The 20,248-nt window shown below is 30.2% G+C and overlaps 1 protein-coding gene across 2 annotated transcripts in view; it reads right to left on the bottom strand.

The window, feature by feature from the left end:
- The window catches only part of LOC134724308 (ubiquitin carboxyl-terminal hydrolase calypso-like), a 30,956-nt gene continuing 10,708 nt past the window's right edge, over positions 1–20,248 (bottom strand). Inside the window, exons 4-15 of one of the 2 annotated variants that reach the window (XM_063587450.1) lie at positions 19,517–19,646; positions 18,483–18,602; positions 17,495–17,556; positions 13,397–13,539; positions 12,944–13,022; positions 12,541–12,664; positions 11,930–11,944; positions 8,645–9,494; positions 7,592–7,704; positions 2,986–3,078; positions 1,608–2,549; positions 1–1,010 (exon numbers count right to left, since the gene is read on the bottom strand). In XM_063587450.1, coding sequence (XP_063443520.1) covers positions 2,346–2,549; positions 2,986–3,078; positions 7,592–7,704; positions 8,645–9,494; positions 11,930–11,944; positions 12,541–12,664; positions 12,944–13,022; positions 13,397–13,539; positions 17,495–17,556; positions 18,483–18,602; positions 19,517–19,646 — 1,933 coding nt within the window. In that variant the 3' untranslated portion in view covers positions 1–1,010; positions 1,608–2,345. The remainder of the gene's footprint in view (positions 1,011–1,607; positions 2,550–2,985; positions 3,079–7,591; positions 7,705–8,644; positions 9,495–11,929; positions 11,945–12,540; positions 12,665–12,943; positions 13,023–13,396; positions 13,540–17,494; positions 17,557–18,482; positions 18,603–19,516; positions 19,647–20,248) is intronic. The other variant, XM_063587451.1, reaches the window with a different exon arrangement.

Below are 20,248 nucleotides of genomic sequence, written 5' to 3'. Positions count from 1 at the left end.
GTCAAAATTAAAACATTTTATTTTTATCTTGTAGCACATAGTAATATTTACTTACATCTTTTTAAATACAACAAGTGTTATCCTTTGGCTCAAGAATTACAAAATGATTATCCATACCTAGAATAGACTTTTCTTTTCAAGTTTTAATTCACATGATTGTAATTTATTCAACAGATAAGAAAAACATGAAATTGTGATAAATGCAACATGTCATTAATAATAATCACAGATATCTCTGAACAACAAAGACAATGATTTACAATTTCATTCAAACACAAGGATGGCAGTGAATAAAATCTTAAACAATGTGAAACCTGACAATTCTATCAAGGTCCAAACAGCGGCATCTATAAATAGGAAGTTAAATTCACATCTGCACATTTGGTCATATTAACAGTTATGGCTTTGTATGTAGAAAATGCCAGAGTCCATGTTTTGCTAAAGGAAACCCAAGTCTGCATACAAGCCTTTAGATTTATTTTTTATTTCTTAAATATTTAATAACATTGTTCTCCAATACCCATGAAATCAACTAAAATTGGTGACCAACAAATATTGATGAATCCACAGTAGATGCTGACGGCATAAAGTAAATGCTGATTGAACTGACTTTTAACTTCTGTAATATGTGTTTGAATTAGTTGAATTCAATTTAAAAATTCATCTCATAATAAAAATATCTTAACACATTTACTGGAAAGCAATGTTCTACAAAGACTAAATTTTTACATTGACAAAATAATATTTTTACATGTATGAGTATTTGAGTGTATACAAAAAAACTAAAATAACACATAGCTTAACCTTGATCTTCATTGTAAAACTTTCATGTAAATACACAAAAATTCACCTGGCTTTTTTCATTTCACTCTGTCCATGTTGGATGTACAAAAAACTTTTTAATATCCCTATGGACTCGACATACCATTTATTCATTTTTTCTAAAGAGCAGAATTGATACTACAATACCTTGAAAAAGTAATAAAAGCTAATGTATTCACAAATTTTTACTTAAGGTAGCTCGCCAGTGTATATTTTTTGAGAAAGAATATTTTTATAATTTGCCAAAATGAAAATTTTACTATGCTCTTTTCAAAAATTTAGTAAAAGTTATGGGTCACCGTGCTATTTTTCAAGCTATGAGTCGTTGAAAATTTCAAAAATTTGGATAGTTTGTTCATGAAAAAACACATTAGTGTGCATAAATTTTTTTCTATGAGATGAAATTTTGAAATAAATTGTGAGAAGAAAGGTTTCATAATATGTTTTAAGAAAATAAAAAGAAAACATGGTGTCACCGAACTTTTTTTTTTGCTACAAGTAAAAATAAAAAAAATCCCTATTAGCCCAGTATAAATTTTGTACTAAAAGAGTTATCTCCCCTTAAATGGCTCATTTAAAAAAATGATTTTTTAAACCAAAAAAAAAATTATATTTGTTAAAATATTTTGTTTAATACGATAAACTAACAAGTTCCCTTAGATAGAAAAAACAGTCTAACCATTGAATGGCAAATCTGTCTCCAAATTTGCAGATTTAGGAAATTTACTAGAACCAGTTAGTACTGTGAATGTACAATCCAAGATGGCGGTATACCATAAATCTACCTTAATTTTATGATATATGATAAAAAATAATGCAACTTTTCAAAATATGTCATGAAAAACAAACTTAACATACCAGTATCTATTGCATATCTAAAATTGTTTATTATCGGATATTCCTAATCATACTCTTGAGATTGAATAGACCATTCTTGAATGTCCTGTGGTTTCAAAATAAATAGTATAGAGAGTAAAAGATGACTGATGGTAAATCATTGCTTATGAAAGTAACAGACTAGATGAAAATAATTTACATAAACTTTTTAAGCTTCAGGTGGTAACTAACACTACAGGGAGATAACTCTGTAAAATCAGCTAAATGTTTTAATTACGTTGTGTTGTAAAGGGAATAGTAAGCATCTCAATGATCAAACTGCTATATAACCAGTGTAATTTTTTCTGACAAAATTTTATGAAAATTAAACAAGCCAAATTAATTTGATTTAAAGTGTTGGGTACCGCCTTAAGAAGGCTCAAAGTGATATTGATTCTGTAAGTTTAAATAATTTCAGTGAGCCATTTCTTATTACTTCTAATGCAGTTTAGTTGCAAAACTGTAATTAAACTGACAATACCATGATCATGAATGTAATAGAAAAGTTGGCTGAAACAAGTAAATTGTTAGAGCTACATACAAGTTTAATAAGTTACATTCCAATTACTTTCAAACAATATTTTGAAACATCAATAACTGTCATACAGATTAAAAATTACAGAATAATGCTCAAAACTAAACTTTTATTATCTTCGTCTCTTTGGTTTTGGTCGAGACCCTTTGACAGGTAAAGAATGCTTTGTTGGGCGGCCTGCATTGCCACTATTGTGCCTCTTCTTGACCGACATCTGTTGGTCAATAAGATTTGCTAAATGTCCTTCTTTGGCTAACATTGATAAAAATGTACAGATAAATTCATCATAATTATGTGTTCTTCTACAGTCATCTATCTGCAAGTAAAGGATAAAACTAGATGTTATTTTAGTAATTTTATGATGAGTGAACGATGTATATATGTTAAGACAGCTAATTCCTGCCAAAAAGTCATTTTTTCTATGCTTTTATATTTTAAAAAAACCAAGCAAATTGATCTATCTTTATCATGTTTATCATGCCCCATCTTTAATAGAAGGCGGACATATTTTATGATTTTTGGTCTATATATAGATTCTTTGGTACCTATTCTAATCGCCACAATTATTATTTTTTCGCAAATTGCGAACATGTCGACCGCCAGCGGAAACCCTGACACAATAGCTGATAAAGGTTATGACCTTTTTACTTGGCAAATCAAAATTAGAGATCATCAGAACTACAAAACCTTGTAGGGCATACCATGAACATTATGCTAAAAATATAAAAATATCAACTATAATACAAGCTTACCCTATATTTCTTTCTCTTTTCTAATTCATCTTTCAAATTTACTTCACACAACTTTATTTCATTTTCTACATTCTTGAGAAGAGCTAACAAATCCTAAAATATAAGACTCTGACTATTAATGCCTAACTTCCACTGAAGATTTCATACATATTCTTATAACGTTCAAAAACATTTAATATCTGTCCATAAATAAATGTTGGAGGGATCAAAAGCTATTAGACAAACATTTAAATTTTGACTGCCATTTGCAAAGAAGGGAGTTGAGTAACAGTAATGTGGGCTAATCCGTTTTTGTATTGGTTTTTCTGCAAACCCTTTTTGCTATTTTTTACGAAAAGCACAAAATATAACTCCTTGAACATTATCTTCTTTATGAATCTTTGGTCTTTCCAAACTATCATAGCTGTATTTAATCCAGTCATTTACAAACAAGAGGCTCTCAAGAGCCTGAATCGCTCACCTTAATTTTTTTGGTTAAATCTCTTATCAATGATTATTTTGGCTTTTCAATTTATTTAAATGTTCTTTGAATCGTCCTATTTTCTTCAAAAGCAAAAAAAAAATCATTTTCTCCTATGTTCTATTTTAGCCATAGGAGCTATGTTTCTTGACATACAAGGAAATAAAATATAAAATTTATACTAGATACTCTGAAACTCATTTAGCCTAAGTTTGGCAGAAATTGATACAGCAGTTTCAAAGGAGAAGATTTTTTAAAGTAAGTCAACATGATGAACAAATTGTGAAAAAAGTCTTTAAAGGGCAATAACTCCTTAAGGGGTCAATTGACAATTTTGGTCAAATTGACTTATTTGTAGATCTTACTTTGCTTAACATTTTTGCTATTAACAGTTTATCTGTATCTATAATAATATTCAAGATAATAACCCAAAACTGCAAAATTTCTTTAAAATCATCAATTCAGGGGCATTATACCTGAAAAAACAGTTACCCAATTCAGCTGAAAATTTCAGGACAGGTAGACCTTGACCATACTATAACTTCTTGTCTTATTTGCTCTAAATGCTGGAGTTTTTGAGATATAAGCCAAAAACTGCATTTTTAGCCATGACGGCCATGTTTTTTGACGAAATAGAAAATAAAACACAAACTTTATTTTATACACCCTACTGATCATTCAGTTGAAGTTTGGTTGAATTTGGTTGAGAAGTTTTAGAGGAGAAGATTTTTTAAAGTTAGCAAATATGATGAACAAATTGTGAAAAATTGTCATTAAAGGACAATAACCCCTTAAGGGGTCAATTGACAATTTTGGTCATATTCACTTATTTGTAGATCTTACTTTGCTGATCATTTTTTCTGTTTACAGTTTATCTTTAGCTATGATAATTTTCAAGATAATGACCAACCAGATGCTCCGCAGAGGTTGAACCCTGAACGGTTGGGGCAAGTATGGACCCAACATTCAAGCTGGATTCAGCTCTAAATTTGGATTGTGATTAAATAGTTGACACAGCATAGGTTTCTGACACAGAATGAATGCGTTCTAATGAAATTAAAACTTTTGTTTTCTCTTAAGAGTAATTCACTATGCTGTTGAATATTATTCCTCTCAAAAAAATGTTTGAAGAAATTTTCTTTTTATTTATGAAATTTCAAATGAGAAAATTGAACCCCATTTTTTTAATCACATCCCCCTTTCCCTTATTCCAAAACTAATCTCAATTAAAATTTCTAATGGAGTTTGCAACAATTACTACTCATTTAAATACATCATAAAATATTAAGATGTAAAAAAACTGCTTGTTATCACTGAATGGTAAAGATTATTTTAATTTATCAGTTGGTAGTAAAAAGTGAATATACATTGTATATTGTATATATAACAAAGATTTAAGTTGATTCTGGACAAAGAAAGATAACTCCAAATAAAAAAAATTCTTACAATTAGATATTTCTTGCTTACTATTCTGGACAAAGAAAGATAACTCTAATTAAAAACAAAATTGCTATTTCACAATATTTTGCAATAAGATATTTCTTGCCATTGCGCAATACTGTGCAATTGAAAAGACTTGCTATTGCACAAAACTTAATATAATGATTTTAGATCCTGATTTGGACCAACTTGAAAACTGGGCCCAGAATCAAAAATCTAAGTACATGTTTGGATTCAGCATATCAAAGAACCCCAAGATTTTAATTTTTGTTAAAATCAAACTAAGTTTAATTTTGGACCCTTTGGACTTTAATGTAGACCAATTTGAAAACAAGACCAAAAATGAGGAATCTACATACACAGTTAGATTTGGCATATCAAAGAACCCCATTTATTCAATTTTTGATGAAATCAAACAAAGTTTAATTTTGGACCCCGATTTGGACCAACTTGAAAACTGGGCCGATAATCAGGAATCTAAGTACATTTTTAGATTCAGCATATCAAAGAACCCAACCGATTAATTTTTTGTCAAAATCAAACTAAGTTTAATTTTGGACCCTTTGGACCTTAATGTAGACCAATTTGAAAACGGGACCAAAAGTTAAAAATCTACATACACAGTTATTTTCAGCATATCAAAGAACCCCAATTATTCAATTTTGATGAAATCAAACAAAGTTTAATTTTGGACCCTTTGGACCCCTTATTCCTAAACTGTTTGGACCAAAACTCCCAAAATCATTACCAACCTTCCTTTTATGGTCATAAACCTTGTGTTTAAATTTCATAGATTTCTATTTACTTATACTAAAGTTATGGTGCGAAAACCAAGAAAAATGCTTATTTGGGTCCCTTTTTGGCCCCTAATTCCTAAACTGTTGGGACCTAAACTCCCAAAATCAATACCAACCTTCCTTTTGTGGTCATAAACATTGTGTATAAATTTCATTATTTTCTATTTACTTAAACTAAAGTTATTGTGCGAAAACCAAGAATAATGCTTATTTGGGCCCTTTTTTGGCCCCTAATTCCTGCACTATTAAAACCAAAACTCCCAAAATCAATCCCAACCTTTCTTTTGTGGTCATAAACCTTGTGTCAAAATTTCATAGATTTCTATTTACTTTAACTAAAGTAATTGTGCGAAAACCAAGAATAATGCTTATTTGGGCCCTTTTTTGGCCCCTAATTCCTAAACTGTTGAAAATAAAACTCCCAAAATCAATCCCAACCTTTATTTTGTGGTTATAAACCTTGTGTCAAAATTTCATAGATTTCTATTAACTTAAACTAAAGTTATAGTGCGAAAACCAAGAAAATGCTGATTTGGGCCCTTTTTGGCCCCTAATTCCTAAAATGTTGGGACCAAAACTCCCAAAATCAATACCAGCCTTCCTTTTATGGTCATAAACCTTGTGTTTAAATTTCATAGATTTCTATTCACTTTTACTAAAGTTAGAGTGCGAAAACTAAAAGTATTCGGACGACGACGACGACGCCAACGTGATAGCAATATACGACGAAAATTTTTTCAAAATTTGCGGTCATTTAAAAACTGCAAAATTTCCTTAAAATTACCAATTAAGTGGCAGCTACCCAACAATGGGTTGTTTGATTCATCTGAAAATTTCAGGGCTGATAGATCTTGACCTAATGAAAATTTTTACCCCATGTCAGATTTGCTCTAAATGCTTTCCTTTTTGAGATATAAGCCAAAAACTGCATTTGCCCCCTCTGTTCTATTTTTAGCAATGGCCACCATGTTTGTTGATAGATCAAAACTTCGGATACAATTTATAAACTAGATACCCTAAGGAACATTCAGTTAAAGTTTGGAAGTATTTGGCCTAGTAGTTTCAGAGGAGAAGATTCTTGAAATAGTTTACGACGACGACGACGACAGACGACGACGACAGACGACGGACGCCAAGTGATGGCATAAGCTCACTTGGCCCTTCGAGCCTGGTGAGCTAAAAATTCAATATATACTTGTTCATTCAAAATTTAATGAAATTTATAAGCCTCAAAATGTCAGTGGCTGTCTCAATATGTCAGTGGCTATCTCAATTTCAAAGTGCATCCCTCTCCCAATCATGTTTGAATGAAACAATAAAACTTTCCTCCATTAACCTGTACAAATGTACAGTAAAGCATTGACGGATAATGTCCCCTTGTGTTGCTTAAATGCTAAACATATGGTAATTTTATAGAGATTTATATATTTGGTAATTGGGTTCTTGATAGATTGAGGATAATTGCATGCAGTGCTAGCAATGATTTCCTTAAAACAAGTTTATAAATTTAGATATTGGTTTAACTAAATATAAATATGGACCAATTCAAGTACACCTTCTAGGTGAGCTCAACTTTAGTGATTCAGCACAAGATGTTTTGAAATAATAAGGTTATTTAGGACTTTTTGTAAACAATAAACGCTAGCTGATCATAGAAAAATAAGTGAGTAAACTATGTTTCAAATTTTATAACCAAAATTCTTGATTTTATTTTCACCAAATTCCATTTTTCTATTAAATGCAATGAAACTATAAATAATTATTCTTAGCACGAAGTTTCCCCTTGGTATATATTCAAAATGGCCCATCCCTATTATTCATTATCTTTGCTGTTTTGATACTATTGCAGTTGAAAAGTTCATAATTCACAGGCCACAGAAGGGGTCATAAACCTTTTAATATATCTGACCTTTGGTGTAAAAGCTTGATGACTATGGAATTTCCTTTTATGTTTATGATGGTGACTAGAATCTGAAGATCTTCCCTCTGACCTTCTGTCTGATAAAGTATCTTTTTTCATGTCTGAAAATAAATAAGTAATGTAATGTGAAATTTTAATTTTATGATTTGTATATATTCTTAAGACACAGTCCACTATACCATAATGACTGAATACATATATATATTTGAATATGTGCATGATGTGTGTATAAATTCTTTAAGGCGGTAAAATTCAAATGTGTACATCATAATGGTTATCTCCATTTTACTGGATCTTTTTCGTTGATTATGATAAAAGACAACATGAAAGAATAAATGTTGCATCTGTATTTTTTTTTAGCTTTAACAAGGACCACCTAAATTTAAAAAAATCTAAATTTGAAAAATAAGCCAAAGCAGTCTTTTTATTTAATTCGGAATACATATGACATAGTATGTATAAACTGAATCATTTTATACAAGTATTCTTCCTTAAAAAAAATGTTCAGATTGTAGTAACTTCAATGAATCTCTATTTTTAGAGCCATGTTTGATTTAATCATTACGCTACATAAATTTTGCTATCAGATGAAAATCATGCATATTCTGTTATACCTTCAAATACTTTTTTTATAAACCATTATTAATATTTGTAACTATTTTTTTCCTTCCTTGTTTTAAAACCTAAATTTTCATAAGATTTTATATATATATTGTTTATCATGTTTATCATATTTTGTTTTAAAATTATTCCAAACAAGTTTCAAGTTTGAATATAAATCATTATTTTTCAAAGCAAATAAGAAGATTGTTAAGGTTCAGAATTTAGTTATATATCTCAAAGACTTTAGATGATACATCTTTTTTATTAATGTACCTGCCTTCCATTTTTCAAATTTAGAATTATTAATACATGTCATATGATCAGATTTTCAAATTTGGTCTAACCAACAGATTTCAAAACAGAAAAATGATTTGTATGTCCAAGACATGGCTATCATGCCTCACATCAAATACATTTGTTCAAATCATAATTTCTAACCTGCACTTTCCCCATTACTACACACAGGGCTATTCTGACATGAATTTGTATTTGGTGAACTAAAACAACTCCCTCCTTCTGAAGCAGTGTCTGTACTCTCACTACTGGGTCCAGACGGACCTCCAAACTTTGTTTCTATAGTCAATGGTTTAGTAACATCTGTTGACGCTACCGATCGTGGAATTGTAACTCCCTTCCCACAATCCCCATTGTCAACAGAGATCTGAATTTTCACATTTTTATCATCAGTACTAGTCACTTGTATTCCTTCAAGAGATTCTTTGTTACTTAAAATAAGAGGTGGTTCTTCAATAGATTCTGTATATACAGAAGTTAAAGTAACACTTTCAGATTCAATTTCAACAGAACCATCAGATTTCGATTCAATTTCAATTTTACTATCAAAATTATCTTTCTTGATATTTCCAATTGTTTCAGACAATTTTTCATTATCTTTTATATCAGATTCTGTTTCCATGGAATCAACATCGATTATAATGTCTTCACTGTTTTCAGAAATATTGACGACTTTATTTTCATCATCCATAGGCACTATTTTTGATTCCGAAGAACTATTTTCTTGTACAGTCGTATTATTGTCTGAGTCATGTGATTCTGTAATATTTACAATGCTTCCATCTTGAGATGTCTCACTGGATTGTGATTGGTCGCTATTTGTCATATTACTTAGAGATTTTTCTGCTATGTTATGTTTTGCCGCTGATTTGGCGGCAGCATCCTCTTGAGCCTGTGCTATCAGAGCTTCTTCCATCTTTTCATGCTGTTTCACGGCAGCTAAATATTTGTCTTTATCAGAAGATGTTAGTCCAGGATTTGTAACCTTGACCATCTGAAAAATATCATTGTAATGAAATGTGTATGTAAACAAGGCTGTAATTAGATAATGTAATGTGCAATAAACCAATATTTGTATTTTAGTTCTTAGCTTATTGGTCAGCATCATGAAAACAAAAAAAGTTCTAGAATCTAAGGAATTTAAATTCCTTCACATGAAAATAACATTTGTAAGTGCTGAGTGAAAGGCTGAGTTTATTGCCAATCAACTCCATATCAGTAGGTTGGAGATTTGCTCATTTTTGAAGGCTGTATGGTGGCTTTTACTTGTTACCTTCTATTTCAATTTGTCTTTAATGAAGAGTTGCCTCACTGGCAATCATACCACATCCTCTTATTTTGATGTTATGGGCTCATAATTCTAATAAAATGCACTTAAACTATGTTAAAATTAAAATATATTTCAATATTCTTCAATGCTATATTGAAATATAAATTGGTTCAGACTACATGGGAATTCAGTAAAGGTAAAAGAAATAACAACAAATAATAAAAAGTTTGATATGTATGTATATTGGATTACAGGTTAAATACAGTTTCATATAATAAGACATTTCTGAATATTTTTTATCAAAGAATTGATATCCACAGTGACTTAAATAAATGGATCCACTGTAAATTAGTTTTAGTTATAAAAACATGTAGCAATATCACCTTAAAAACCCCCACAGTTTACCCTAGATTAAAATAAACAAGAAAGAGCAGTCATATTGACAACAAATAAGGTTTTCTATATTTTGAAAGCAGCTTTCAAGGTTTTTTGCCTGCCACATTCTATATGTCTATTTTCAAATATGTCAAGGACCATAACTCCTGAACCTCAAAAATTAAAATCATTAAAATCAATCTTCTTCACCACATTGTCATCCCTAATTAGATATAGGAAGATGTGGTGTGAGTGCCAATGAGACAACTCTAACACCATATTAAAATTTTAGAGCATTGACTGGACCTAGCATAAGTTATATCATGGAAACAACATAAATTATCAAATCTACATATCTACAAAGGACTTGTATGACAATAGAAATGTGAAACAACAAGAAAACAAAAGATTCCTTATACATGTATAAAATTACCTTATAAGGTTAATTATCAAAAAGTTTGAGGTTAATATGAATAATGCTTATTTACAATTGGTCATTAATCTTAAGATTCCACTGTTTGTCAAAATTTATTCCCAATTAGACATGTCAGAATATCTTTATATATATATATATGTATGACATGTATTGTTTTTATGCTTTAAATGAATGAATCTTAATTTGTATTTCTATTGATAGATAAAAGCTGAGTTCAACTAGGTACAATTTATTTTTAAGTACCAGGATACATAAAACAAACAAAATACAATGTGACAACGCATTCACACTTTTTATCTAGTGAATAGGGTCATTCAGTTAAAATTCTATATGTGTAAAGCACATTTTTCATTTTTTATAAAAAAGAAAAGAAACGGTGAAACAATTCAATACAAAAAAATCACTAAGTGCATATATGATGAAAATAAAAGAAGAATAAGTTCGTTGGACAGATGTCCTTTGTAAATATACTGAAAATTTAGCAATTTTTCCATTTATAATGGGTCATGAATTTAGTAAAGTGAAAATTACAACATCCAAAATTGATCTATGTTTGATTGATATACATTTTTCTGAGTTTTATAATATTTGGTTGACGAAAGTTAATGTTGGAGAAAGGAAACCAATTTTTCAGCATACAGATGGATGTTCATTACCAAAACCACATAAATTTATTGTAACCTTATTTTCTATTTACTCATTTTTAATCAACAGTTTCTTGTCCTGAATATTCATGTTATATCTGTAACCCAAACATAAGGAAATTATTGTCCAAATATTGTTCTATTAGTGGAAAAGAAGGTATAATTATCATTAATAGAGGAAATTTTTGGGATTTAGAATGAATATGAGTTTTCATTTGGGAAAAAAAGCATTTTCCAGTTTTAAATTTCATAATTTTAGAAATGTTTAATGTTCAATATCATGATGCTTTACCTCTTTTAGTTTCTTTTTATTTCTTTATGGGTTGCTGTCTCATATGTTTACAACCCACCTCTTGTTTAATTCAAATACATTGAAAGCAAATTGTTATTCCATTTATAGTGTGCAGTTTCATTTATTTTAGGCTATCTTTTAATGGAAAAGAAAAGATATGATGTAACAAATTAATGACATAAAACCACTACGGGCATTCAAAATAGCAAAAAATAAAGGAACAGCATTTTTACATAGTTCTTTGTCACACTTTATACTTTACTTAGGGTTGCTTACTGCATAAAGTTAATCTGTCTACATGAAAAGAATACAAATATAAACAACAGGAAAAGCACAAGTATTTCTGTCTGAATATAAAAATTTATAAGAAAATAATAATATAACACGACAATAAAATACAAAGGAGATATACCTTGGCATCCAGCAGCTTAAAAAGGAGAAAATGAAAGTAAATCAATCTATATATCTCATATTCTGTCAACCAGCTATACATAAATTAACTTGGAACTCATGAGTTATTCCCCTTCTACCAATTAAAAAAACTTTGAAAATTGTAAATAATTGTAACAGATTCCTTGATAATCTCTATTTATGCTATTATGGAAAGTTTAGCATAACAAATTTCCATGCTCAAATTTGCCTGACATTTTCCTGCTCAAAAATATATCTTAAGCAAGTTTGTAATTTATAAACCAAAACTTAAATTAAATCAGTTCCAACACCCATTCCTATATTAAAACAAATACATATATTTAAGAAACTAAAGCTAAATCATTAATTACTAAAAACATAAATATACTAGAGCTTATATGGATCAGTTTTCTGTCCCTCCAATCAAAAAATAGGTACAGATTGCACAAAAGCCTACCAGTGTAAATACATTTAATGATTGGGAAGTAAGCTACACATGGTAGACAGGTGAAAAATTATCAACTCCATCTGAGCTGTAGTGTATTTCTAGTTTAAAGTGAATACAACATGTCCTTTTCCAGTTTTAATTCCATTTAGAAAATCCAAACCTACCTGTTGTAATGTTTCCAATACAATTTGTCTGTTTGTTTTCAGGGTAGCTAACTTGTGTTCGTACAACTGACATTTGTCAGGAACAACTGCCATTAAGTTAAATCTGATATCATTATTAGGTTCACTGAAATACAGAGCATAATAATCATAGTCTAACTTGTATGAATATCTATGCTTTGCAAAACTAGTAGATATTGATATAGTGTGTAAAAATTCCAGTAAGGAATGTATTATTTCAAAATCAAATTATTTAGTATACTTTAACATCAAACTTGTTAGAAATATGATGAGAAGACACAAGAAACCAAATATTAAAATACTTGAGTACTATGATATCATGGAGTACTAAATTCCATATTTTAGAAGATGACAAAAATCGAAGTTACTCTTTACAAAAGCTTACCCTCCAGCAGCCATTCCTAATCTTTCTGTTATCACACGCCTAAACTTCTCTGTCCAGTATTCATCCCTTTCCCATGGCCCTGAAGAATAAGACAGTTAAAAATCTATCATGTGACATTTACAATTTTGACATGATAAGAGGATTTAATGAAAGTCACTTCTATACAAAAAAGTTAAGATTCTTACAATAAAATAGCTTCTTTTTAGATTCTTCAATATTTAGTAACAGTTTCAGGTATTTATTGCTTTAGAGTTTTAAAAAATCTTTGACTGGCACAACTGAACATAAAAGAAGTCATGTCTGAATGATTTTATTAAAGTCTAAAGGAGATAATTTTAAATTCAATTTTATTTATAATCATTTACAATGTTTGTGGCAATACAAGTTTAAACAAAATAAAAACAGAACAGTATTTTTCTACTACAAATAACAAACAAAAGTCTTATAACTTACCATGATCTATAGGATAAGGCTTTAGTCCATCCAATTCAAACAGATGATTTTTAATAGGTACATAACTAACAAAGTGGAAAGCTTCCATAGTTTTAGTTGTTGCAATACCTTGCTGTTTCTCTGGAAGGTGACGTGGCTCAGGCCTAAAAAAATAAAATACCACAAGTTTTACATCTTTATTACAATCAATCAAGTTTAAGTAATTGAAACATTTTCCCCCCTTTTGTATATTATCGGACCACAGATAAATTATCACGTTGTGATTGGTTAAACGTCGTCACGTGGTGACCCCCTATGAGACCGTATGGGGTTAGTAAGTTTCATATGGGGTTCGTGACGCGTTAATGGCGACGTCATCTATTAATGTTGTTGTGTTTCATTGTTTATTTTTCAACAAAACGCCGCAGAAAAAGTGCAGGTCCGATAAATTCGTTATACGGTTAACTACTGACCCCCTACGGATCCATAGAGGGTGAATAAAATTCATAGGGGACTCGGCCTCCGGCCTCACCCCCTATGAATTTTACTAACCCTCTATGGATCCGTATGGGGTCAGTAGCGAACCATATAACTTATAATATGGAAAAAATGTAACTTTATCATTGTGTTCTGCCATTTGGTAACCAAAGAACAGGAAAACAGTTGGAATAAAAAAAATAAGTTTTGTAATCACATTTTATTGACAGTAAAATTGGTTACAATTGAAAATTAATCAATAAACTGTTGATATTAATTTTTCTAACTCATATAACAAATATCTGTAATCCTAAATTACAGGTCTATTCCATTAATAAAAAGTATGAGGTCATGAACGATCAACCTACTTTCTTGAGTAATTTTACATACACCAAACTGATATACCTTAATAAATGACCAATGACCCTTTTACAAATATAAAACTTTCCATTTTATCCTCATTATCTAGTTTTAATGAAAGACACTCAATTAACCAGATGCTCCGCAGGGCGTAGCTTTATACGACCGCAGAGGTTGAACCCTGAACGGTTGGGGCAAGTATGGACTCAACATTCAAGCTGGATTCAGCTCTAAATTTGGATTGTGATTAAATACCGTAGATACTCGCTTATAAGTCGGAAGTTTGGGAGTAAAATTCAGAACCCAGAGAGGGGTACCGACTTATAAGCGAGATCTAGAGACAAGAGGAAAAATCCAAGCTCGAGAAAAGTGGTCAGGAGTGAATTTCCTGGTCAAAACTACGTTGGTGATTACCAAACCTACATAAATCCCTAAATTGAAAGTTTTTGGTGAAAATAAATGACTACAATACTGTCTTTGTGTTTTATTTGTTCTCTGTTAACCTTTTTCTGACAATTTGTGTTGAATTGCCGACTGTTTCCGGTTTGTGTATTGATTTTCATGGTCAAATGGTTTGTGCATAAACCCAAAAGAAAGAGCCAAGAACCAAAAATGTAAACGAGATTACAATGTACCAACTATGTAAAAGGATGTATTCAGTGGAGTTATTGTGTCATTGTTGTGATATAATGATATCAATTCAATACTTATAAATCATACAATAATAAAAAATAATTTTGATAGTCATTCCTAGATCAAAATGTTATTCATTAAAATGTCTCAGGTAAACACAAAGATTACAAAATTAATAGGCAAGCCAATATAATCCATTGATAACCCCTAATTAAGAGACAAAGAGTTGTATTCACTAAAGGTGTGAAAAATATCAGTGATAGGTGAACAGATGACACTAATGAGTTGGGAGGTATTTTAATATAAAGTTGATTAGCTTCACTTAATTTTTTTCAATCCTTTAATCATCACAATATGAAAAGAATTATGAAGTCTACAAGCTTCTTTAACACTGAGTTATTTGTGCTGGGAAAAATATTGATTGACTTTAAAAAAAAAAAAAGGTTCATATTGGTTGATGTTCGCTTTTCTCAAACAATAGGGTGTTAGTCATACCCTACAAAATCATTAATGCATTACGTAAACAACACATGGCCAATCTGTAATCAAACAGTGAACAAAACAACAGGAATAAATACATCTTTATTCATCTTTATTATTAAAAGCTATATAAATTATCAAAATCAACATCAACTAAATTCAAATCAAACAAACATTCATGCAGAAAATGAATAGTATTCCTGTATTTGCATTGGTTTTACCGGCGTTCAGTAACTGTCAGCTGCAAAAAAAATGTCCCAATTTCGTCCGACTTATACGAGGGTTAAGACTAAATCCTCAGAATTTGGAGCTGAAAAGGGCATCCGACTTATAGTCGGATCGACTTATAAGCGAGTATCTACGGTAGTTGACACAGCATAGGTTTCTGACACAGAATGAATGTGTTCTAATGAACTTAATTTTTTTGTTTTCTCTTAGAGCAATTCACTATGCTGTTGAATATTAATCCTTTCAAAAAAATGTTTGAAGAAATTTTCATTTTATTTATGAAATTTCATTTCAAATGAGAAAATTGAACCCAATTTTTTTAATCACATCCCCCTTATGTAAAAAAACTGCTTGTTATCACTGAATGGTAAAGATTATTTTAATTTATCAGTTGGTAGTAAAAAGTGAATATACATTGTATATAACAAAGATTTGAGTTGCTTTTGGACAAAGAAAGATAACTCCAATTAAAAAAAAATATTGCTATTTCACAATATTGTGCAATTAGATATTTCTTGCTTACTATTCTGGACAAAGAAAGATAACTCTAATTAAAAAAAAAATTTGCTATTTCACAATATTGTGCAATTAGATATTTCTTGCCATTGTGCAATACTGTGCAATTGAAAAGACTTGCTATTGCACAATACTTAATATAATATTTTAGATCCTGATTTGAACCAACTTGAAATCTGGGCCCATAATCAAAAATCTAAGTACATGTTTGGATTCAGCATATCAAAGAACCCCAATATTTCAATTTTTGTTAAAATCAAACTAAGTTTAATTTTGGACCCTTTGGACTTTAATGTAGACCAATTTGAAAACAGGGCCAAAAATAAAGAATCTAGATACACAGTTAGATTTGGCATATCAAAGAACCCCATTTATTCAATTTTTAATGAAATCAAACAATGTTTAATTTTGGACCCGGATTTGGACCAACTTGAAAACTGGGCCAATAATCAAGAATCTAAATACATTTTTAGATTCAGCATATCAAAGAACCCAACCGATTAATTTTTTGTCAAAATCAAACTAAGTTTAATTTTGGACCCTTTGGACCTTAATGTAGACCAATTTGAAAATGGACCAAAAATTAAGAATCTACATTGTACATACACAGTTAGATTCTGCATATCAAAGAACCCTAATTATTCAATTCTTGATGAAATCAAACAAAGTTTGATTTTGGACCCTTTGGGCCCCTTTTTCCTAAACTGTTAGGACCAAAACTCCTAAAATCAATACCAACCTTCCTTTTATGGTCATAAACCTTGTGTTTAAATTTCATAGATTTCTATTTACTTATACTAAAGTTATGGTGCGAAAACCAAGAAAAATGCTTATTTGGGTCCCTTTTTGGCCCCTAATTCCTAAACTATAGGGACCTAAACTCCCAAAATCAATACCAACCTTCCTTTTGTGGTCATTAACATTGTGTTTAAATTTCATTGATTTCTATTAACTTTAACTAAAGTTATAGCGTGAAAACCAAGAAAATGCTTATTTGGGCCCTTTTTGGCCCCTAATTCCTAAACTGTTGAAACCAAAACTCCCAAAATCAATCCCAACCTTTCTTTTGTGGTCATAAACCTTGTGTCAAAATTTCATAGATTTCTATTAACTTAAACTAAAGTTATAGCGTGAAAACCAAGAAAATGCTTATTTGGGCCCTTTTTGGCCCCTAATTCCTAAAATGTTGGGACCAAAACTCCCAAAATCAATACCAACCTTCCTTTTGTGGTCATAAACCTTGTGTTAACATTTCATAGATTTCTATTCACTTTTACTAAAGTTAGAGTGCGAAAACTAAAAGTATTCGGACGACGACGACGACGACGAAGACGACGCCAACCTGATAGCAATATACGACGAAAATTTTTTCAAAATTTGCGGTCGTATAAAAAAGAAACATGGTTAAAACCAAGACTATTATACCTTGCATGACTGTTATGTGCTTCAGCTAATTCAGGCATATTTCCAATGGCATAACCTTTGTCCTAAAATTACAAAGTAGGTCATACAATTATGTACATAGGTATCAGAATGTTGCATCTCATTTCCCATTTTAAAGAGAATTTAATCCCTTTCTTTCTCATATAAAGGATAATTTTTAAATTAAAATATTCAGAATCTGTAGCTTAACTACATGTAGCATTGTTTTAATTGGTAAAAATGCAACTTGAGATCAGTAATACTGTAAATTCAGAAATTATTGCGAGGTTTTTATTTTTGTGAAAATGTGAGAGAGTTGTGAACGCAATAATTTAAACTCGCACTTGTAAATATTCCATATGAATTGAATAGGATTTTTCTCAAAATCGTAAAAATTAAAATCACATTTAAGTCTTATATGCCAAAATCACACAAATAAATGCACGCAATAATTTCGGAATTTACAGTAGTTGATTAAGCCAAATTAAACAACTATTAATTAAGAAATCAGTTGTGTTTTGAAAGAGCCAACAGTAATATGTTTTACTTAAATACTGCAACACAATTTTGAGACATAAAAGTGAAAATTTCAATAAACTGTTTTCAATCTTACAGTGCTAGTCATATTATTTCTATTTTCTATTCATTTCTTTTTTTGACATCTTTATATTCTTGTTCTCAACTTGTAGTGCTGTTTATCATAAACAATTTTCACTATAAAGTGTGTTTTGCCAGTACATGTAGTCCCGTCTTGTTAAAAAATACAAAGAAATGTAAAACAAATCACATTTTAAAACAAACTATTGTGTTTATGATTCTGGCATGTTTGCAGTATCTAAAATAGTATCAGGATTGACAAATTATCAAGCCCAATCATCACTGATCCATATCTGAAGATTAAAGCCATAACTGCTAACAAGGAAAATAATATCTCTTATGAATACTATTACACAATAAATAATGCATCATTATAAACCAATACACAAATTACCTCAGGATTCATGCCTCTAGAAAACAGTTTGAGCTTTGACAATGTATCTCCAAGTCTCACTTTATCACAGTTTAACAGCACACTCAATAAGGCATGTGTAGCACAGGAATTAGGAACCACCTAAAAGATGTAAAATATATGTTAAACATTTACTTATATTTTCATCATTTGAACTCTGGTGGATAGTTGTATCATTGGAAATATTTTTGCATGTCCTTCCTCACAATACAAGTGACAAATTTGTCCTGAAAACACTTTCTCCCAGAACCAAACATTTATTCAGAAAAAGAGGGGCAAATGCTTAATAATATTGCTATATTTTTTTTTTATTATTAAAATCTTGTTTTATTCACCCTGAAACAAATTGACAGTTTTTTTTGTAGACACCGGCTAACCTGACAGGTATGGCTAATACTGAATATCATTGCTGTTTTTTTTATAAGTTTAGATTTCCCATGACCATTGCTATTTACACCATATCTGGAGGCACATGATGCAAAATTTGATATTCCAAAATTGCTGTACACAATAAGTAAGATATCAGGATTACAGAAGATTTTCATACTGTAAAGATACTTTTTAGATCTTCAGCATAATAACATTTAAATTGATAGGCTTCCTTACTATAAACATTTAGTGTAAGTTTTATTATATTGTAAGTATGCCTCAAGTCATTACCCATAAATAACAAATTTCTCTGAATATTTGGAATATTGGTATATTTTGAGACTAAATTAAGCAGTTGTGAAACTTTGAATTAAATTGATAGGTTTCTTCTCCCTTCCTGATACCTTCGGTCTATGTAAGTTCATATTTAACCAAAAATGATCAACTTATCATCTGGAGCCAACTTTTTGTCATTGAAGAATTGTTGTATTCTGATATTTAAATAAAAAAATAGAATTTCACAGACTTGTTTACTTGGAATGTTTTAAAAGTATTTGGGAAACTGAAAATCCACATGAGAAAGCTGTAAATATTAGCTCAGATTGAGAACTAACTACTTTAAAAACATATGCTGTTTTTCTACATACCTGTTGTGCAAAGAACAAATTGTTAACTTCATCATCATTTGTAAGAAATGTTTCTTCTTCTGTGATTGTTTTTCTTCTGCTTCTTCTTTCTTCTATCCATCGGAATAAAAAGATAAATCCATAAACTGGCCTGAAAGAAATAACATTTTGTAAGACATTACATATGTTTTATCAAGCAGAGAAAATAATACTGTATCTTTTCAGAAGAAACTATGTGTTAATGTGCCTTGAACTCAAAATCATCTTATTAAAATGTTCATACATCATAACAGGAAAAAAATAAAAGAGTGATCCCAAATTCAAATTCAGAAAACATTGTAGTCATTAGAAGAAAAGAAAGGTATGTATAAACAGCAAGCACAAAAAAAATGTTAGCTTTTGGCTAATCAAACTCCCATCAAAAGTGGATTGATATTATATGTAGATACAGAATTGCCTTAACAATTTATAACTCAGTAAAAAAGACTTAAATCTATGACAATCCCTGAAAAGCATGTGATCTCTCTCAAATCAAATCGAATTCAATCTACGGTAGTATTCATTAACAAAGGAAATCAAAGAGCTGAAAGCTCTGAAGAAAAATGACGCCACTGTCTCTAATATTGGGATAGTTTTTATGCAAGTCTTGTTTTCACATACCGTAATTAGTTTAACAATGCAACATGTCTCGTAAGCATATAATTGATATTCGTATATGCGTGTGTGTGAAGTGAAGGTGCCAACTGGCTGGGT

Source organism: Mytilus trossulus, chromosome 1, assembly GCF_036588685.1.
Source record: "Mytilus trossulus isolate FHL-02 chromosome 1, PNRI_Mtr1.1.1.hap1, whole genome shotgun sequence".
Classification (NCBI taxonomy): domain Eukaryota; kingdom Metazoa; phylum Mollusca; class Bivalvia; order Mytilida; family Mytilidae; genus Mytilus; species Mytilus trossulus.
The sequence above is the reverse complement of the archived record's forward strand: the minus strand, read 5'-3'. Positions and strand labels throughout refer to the sequence as shown.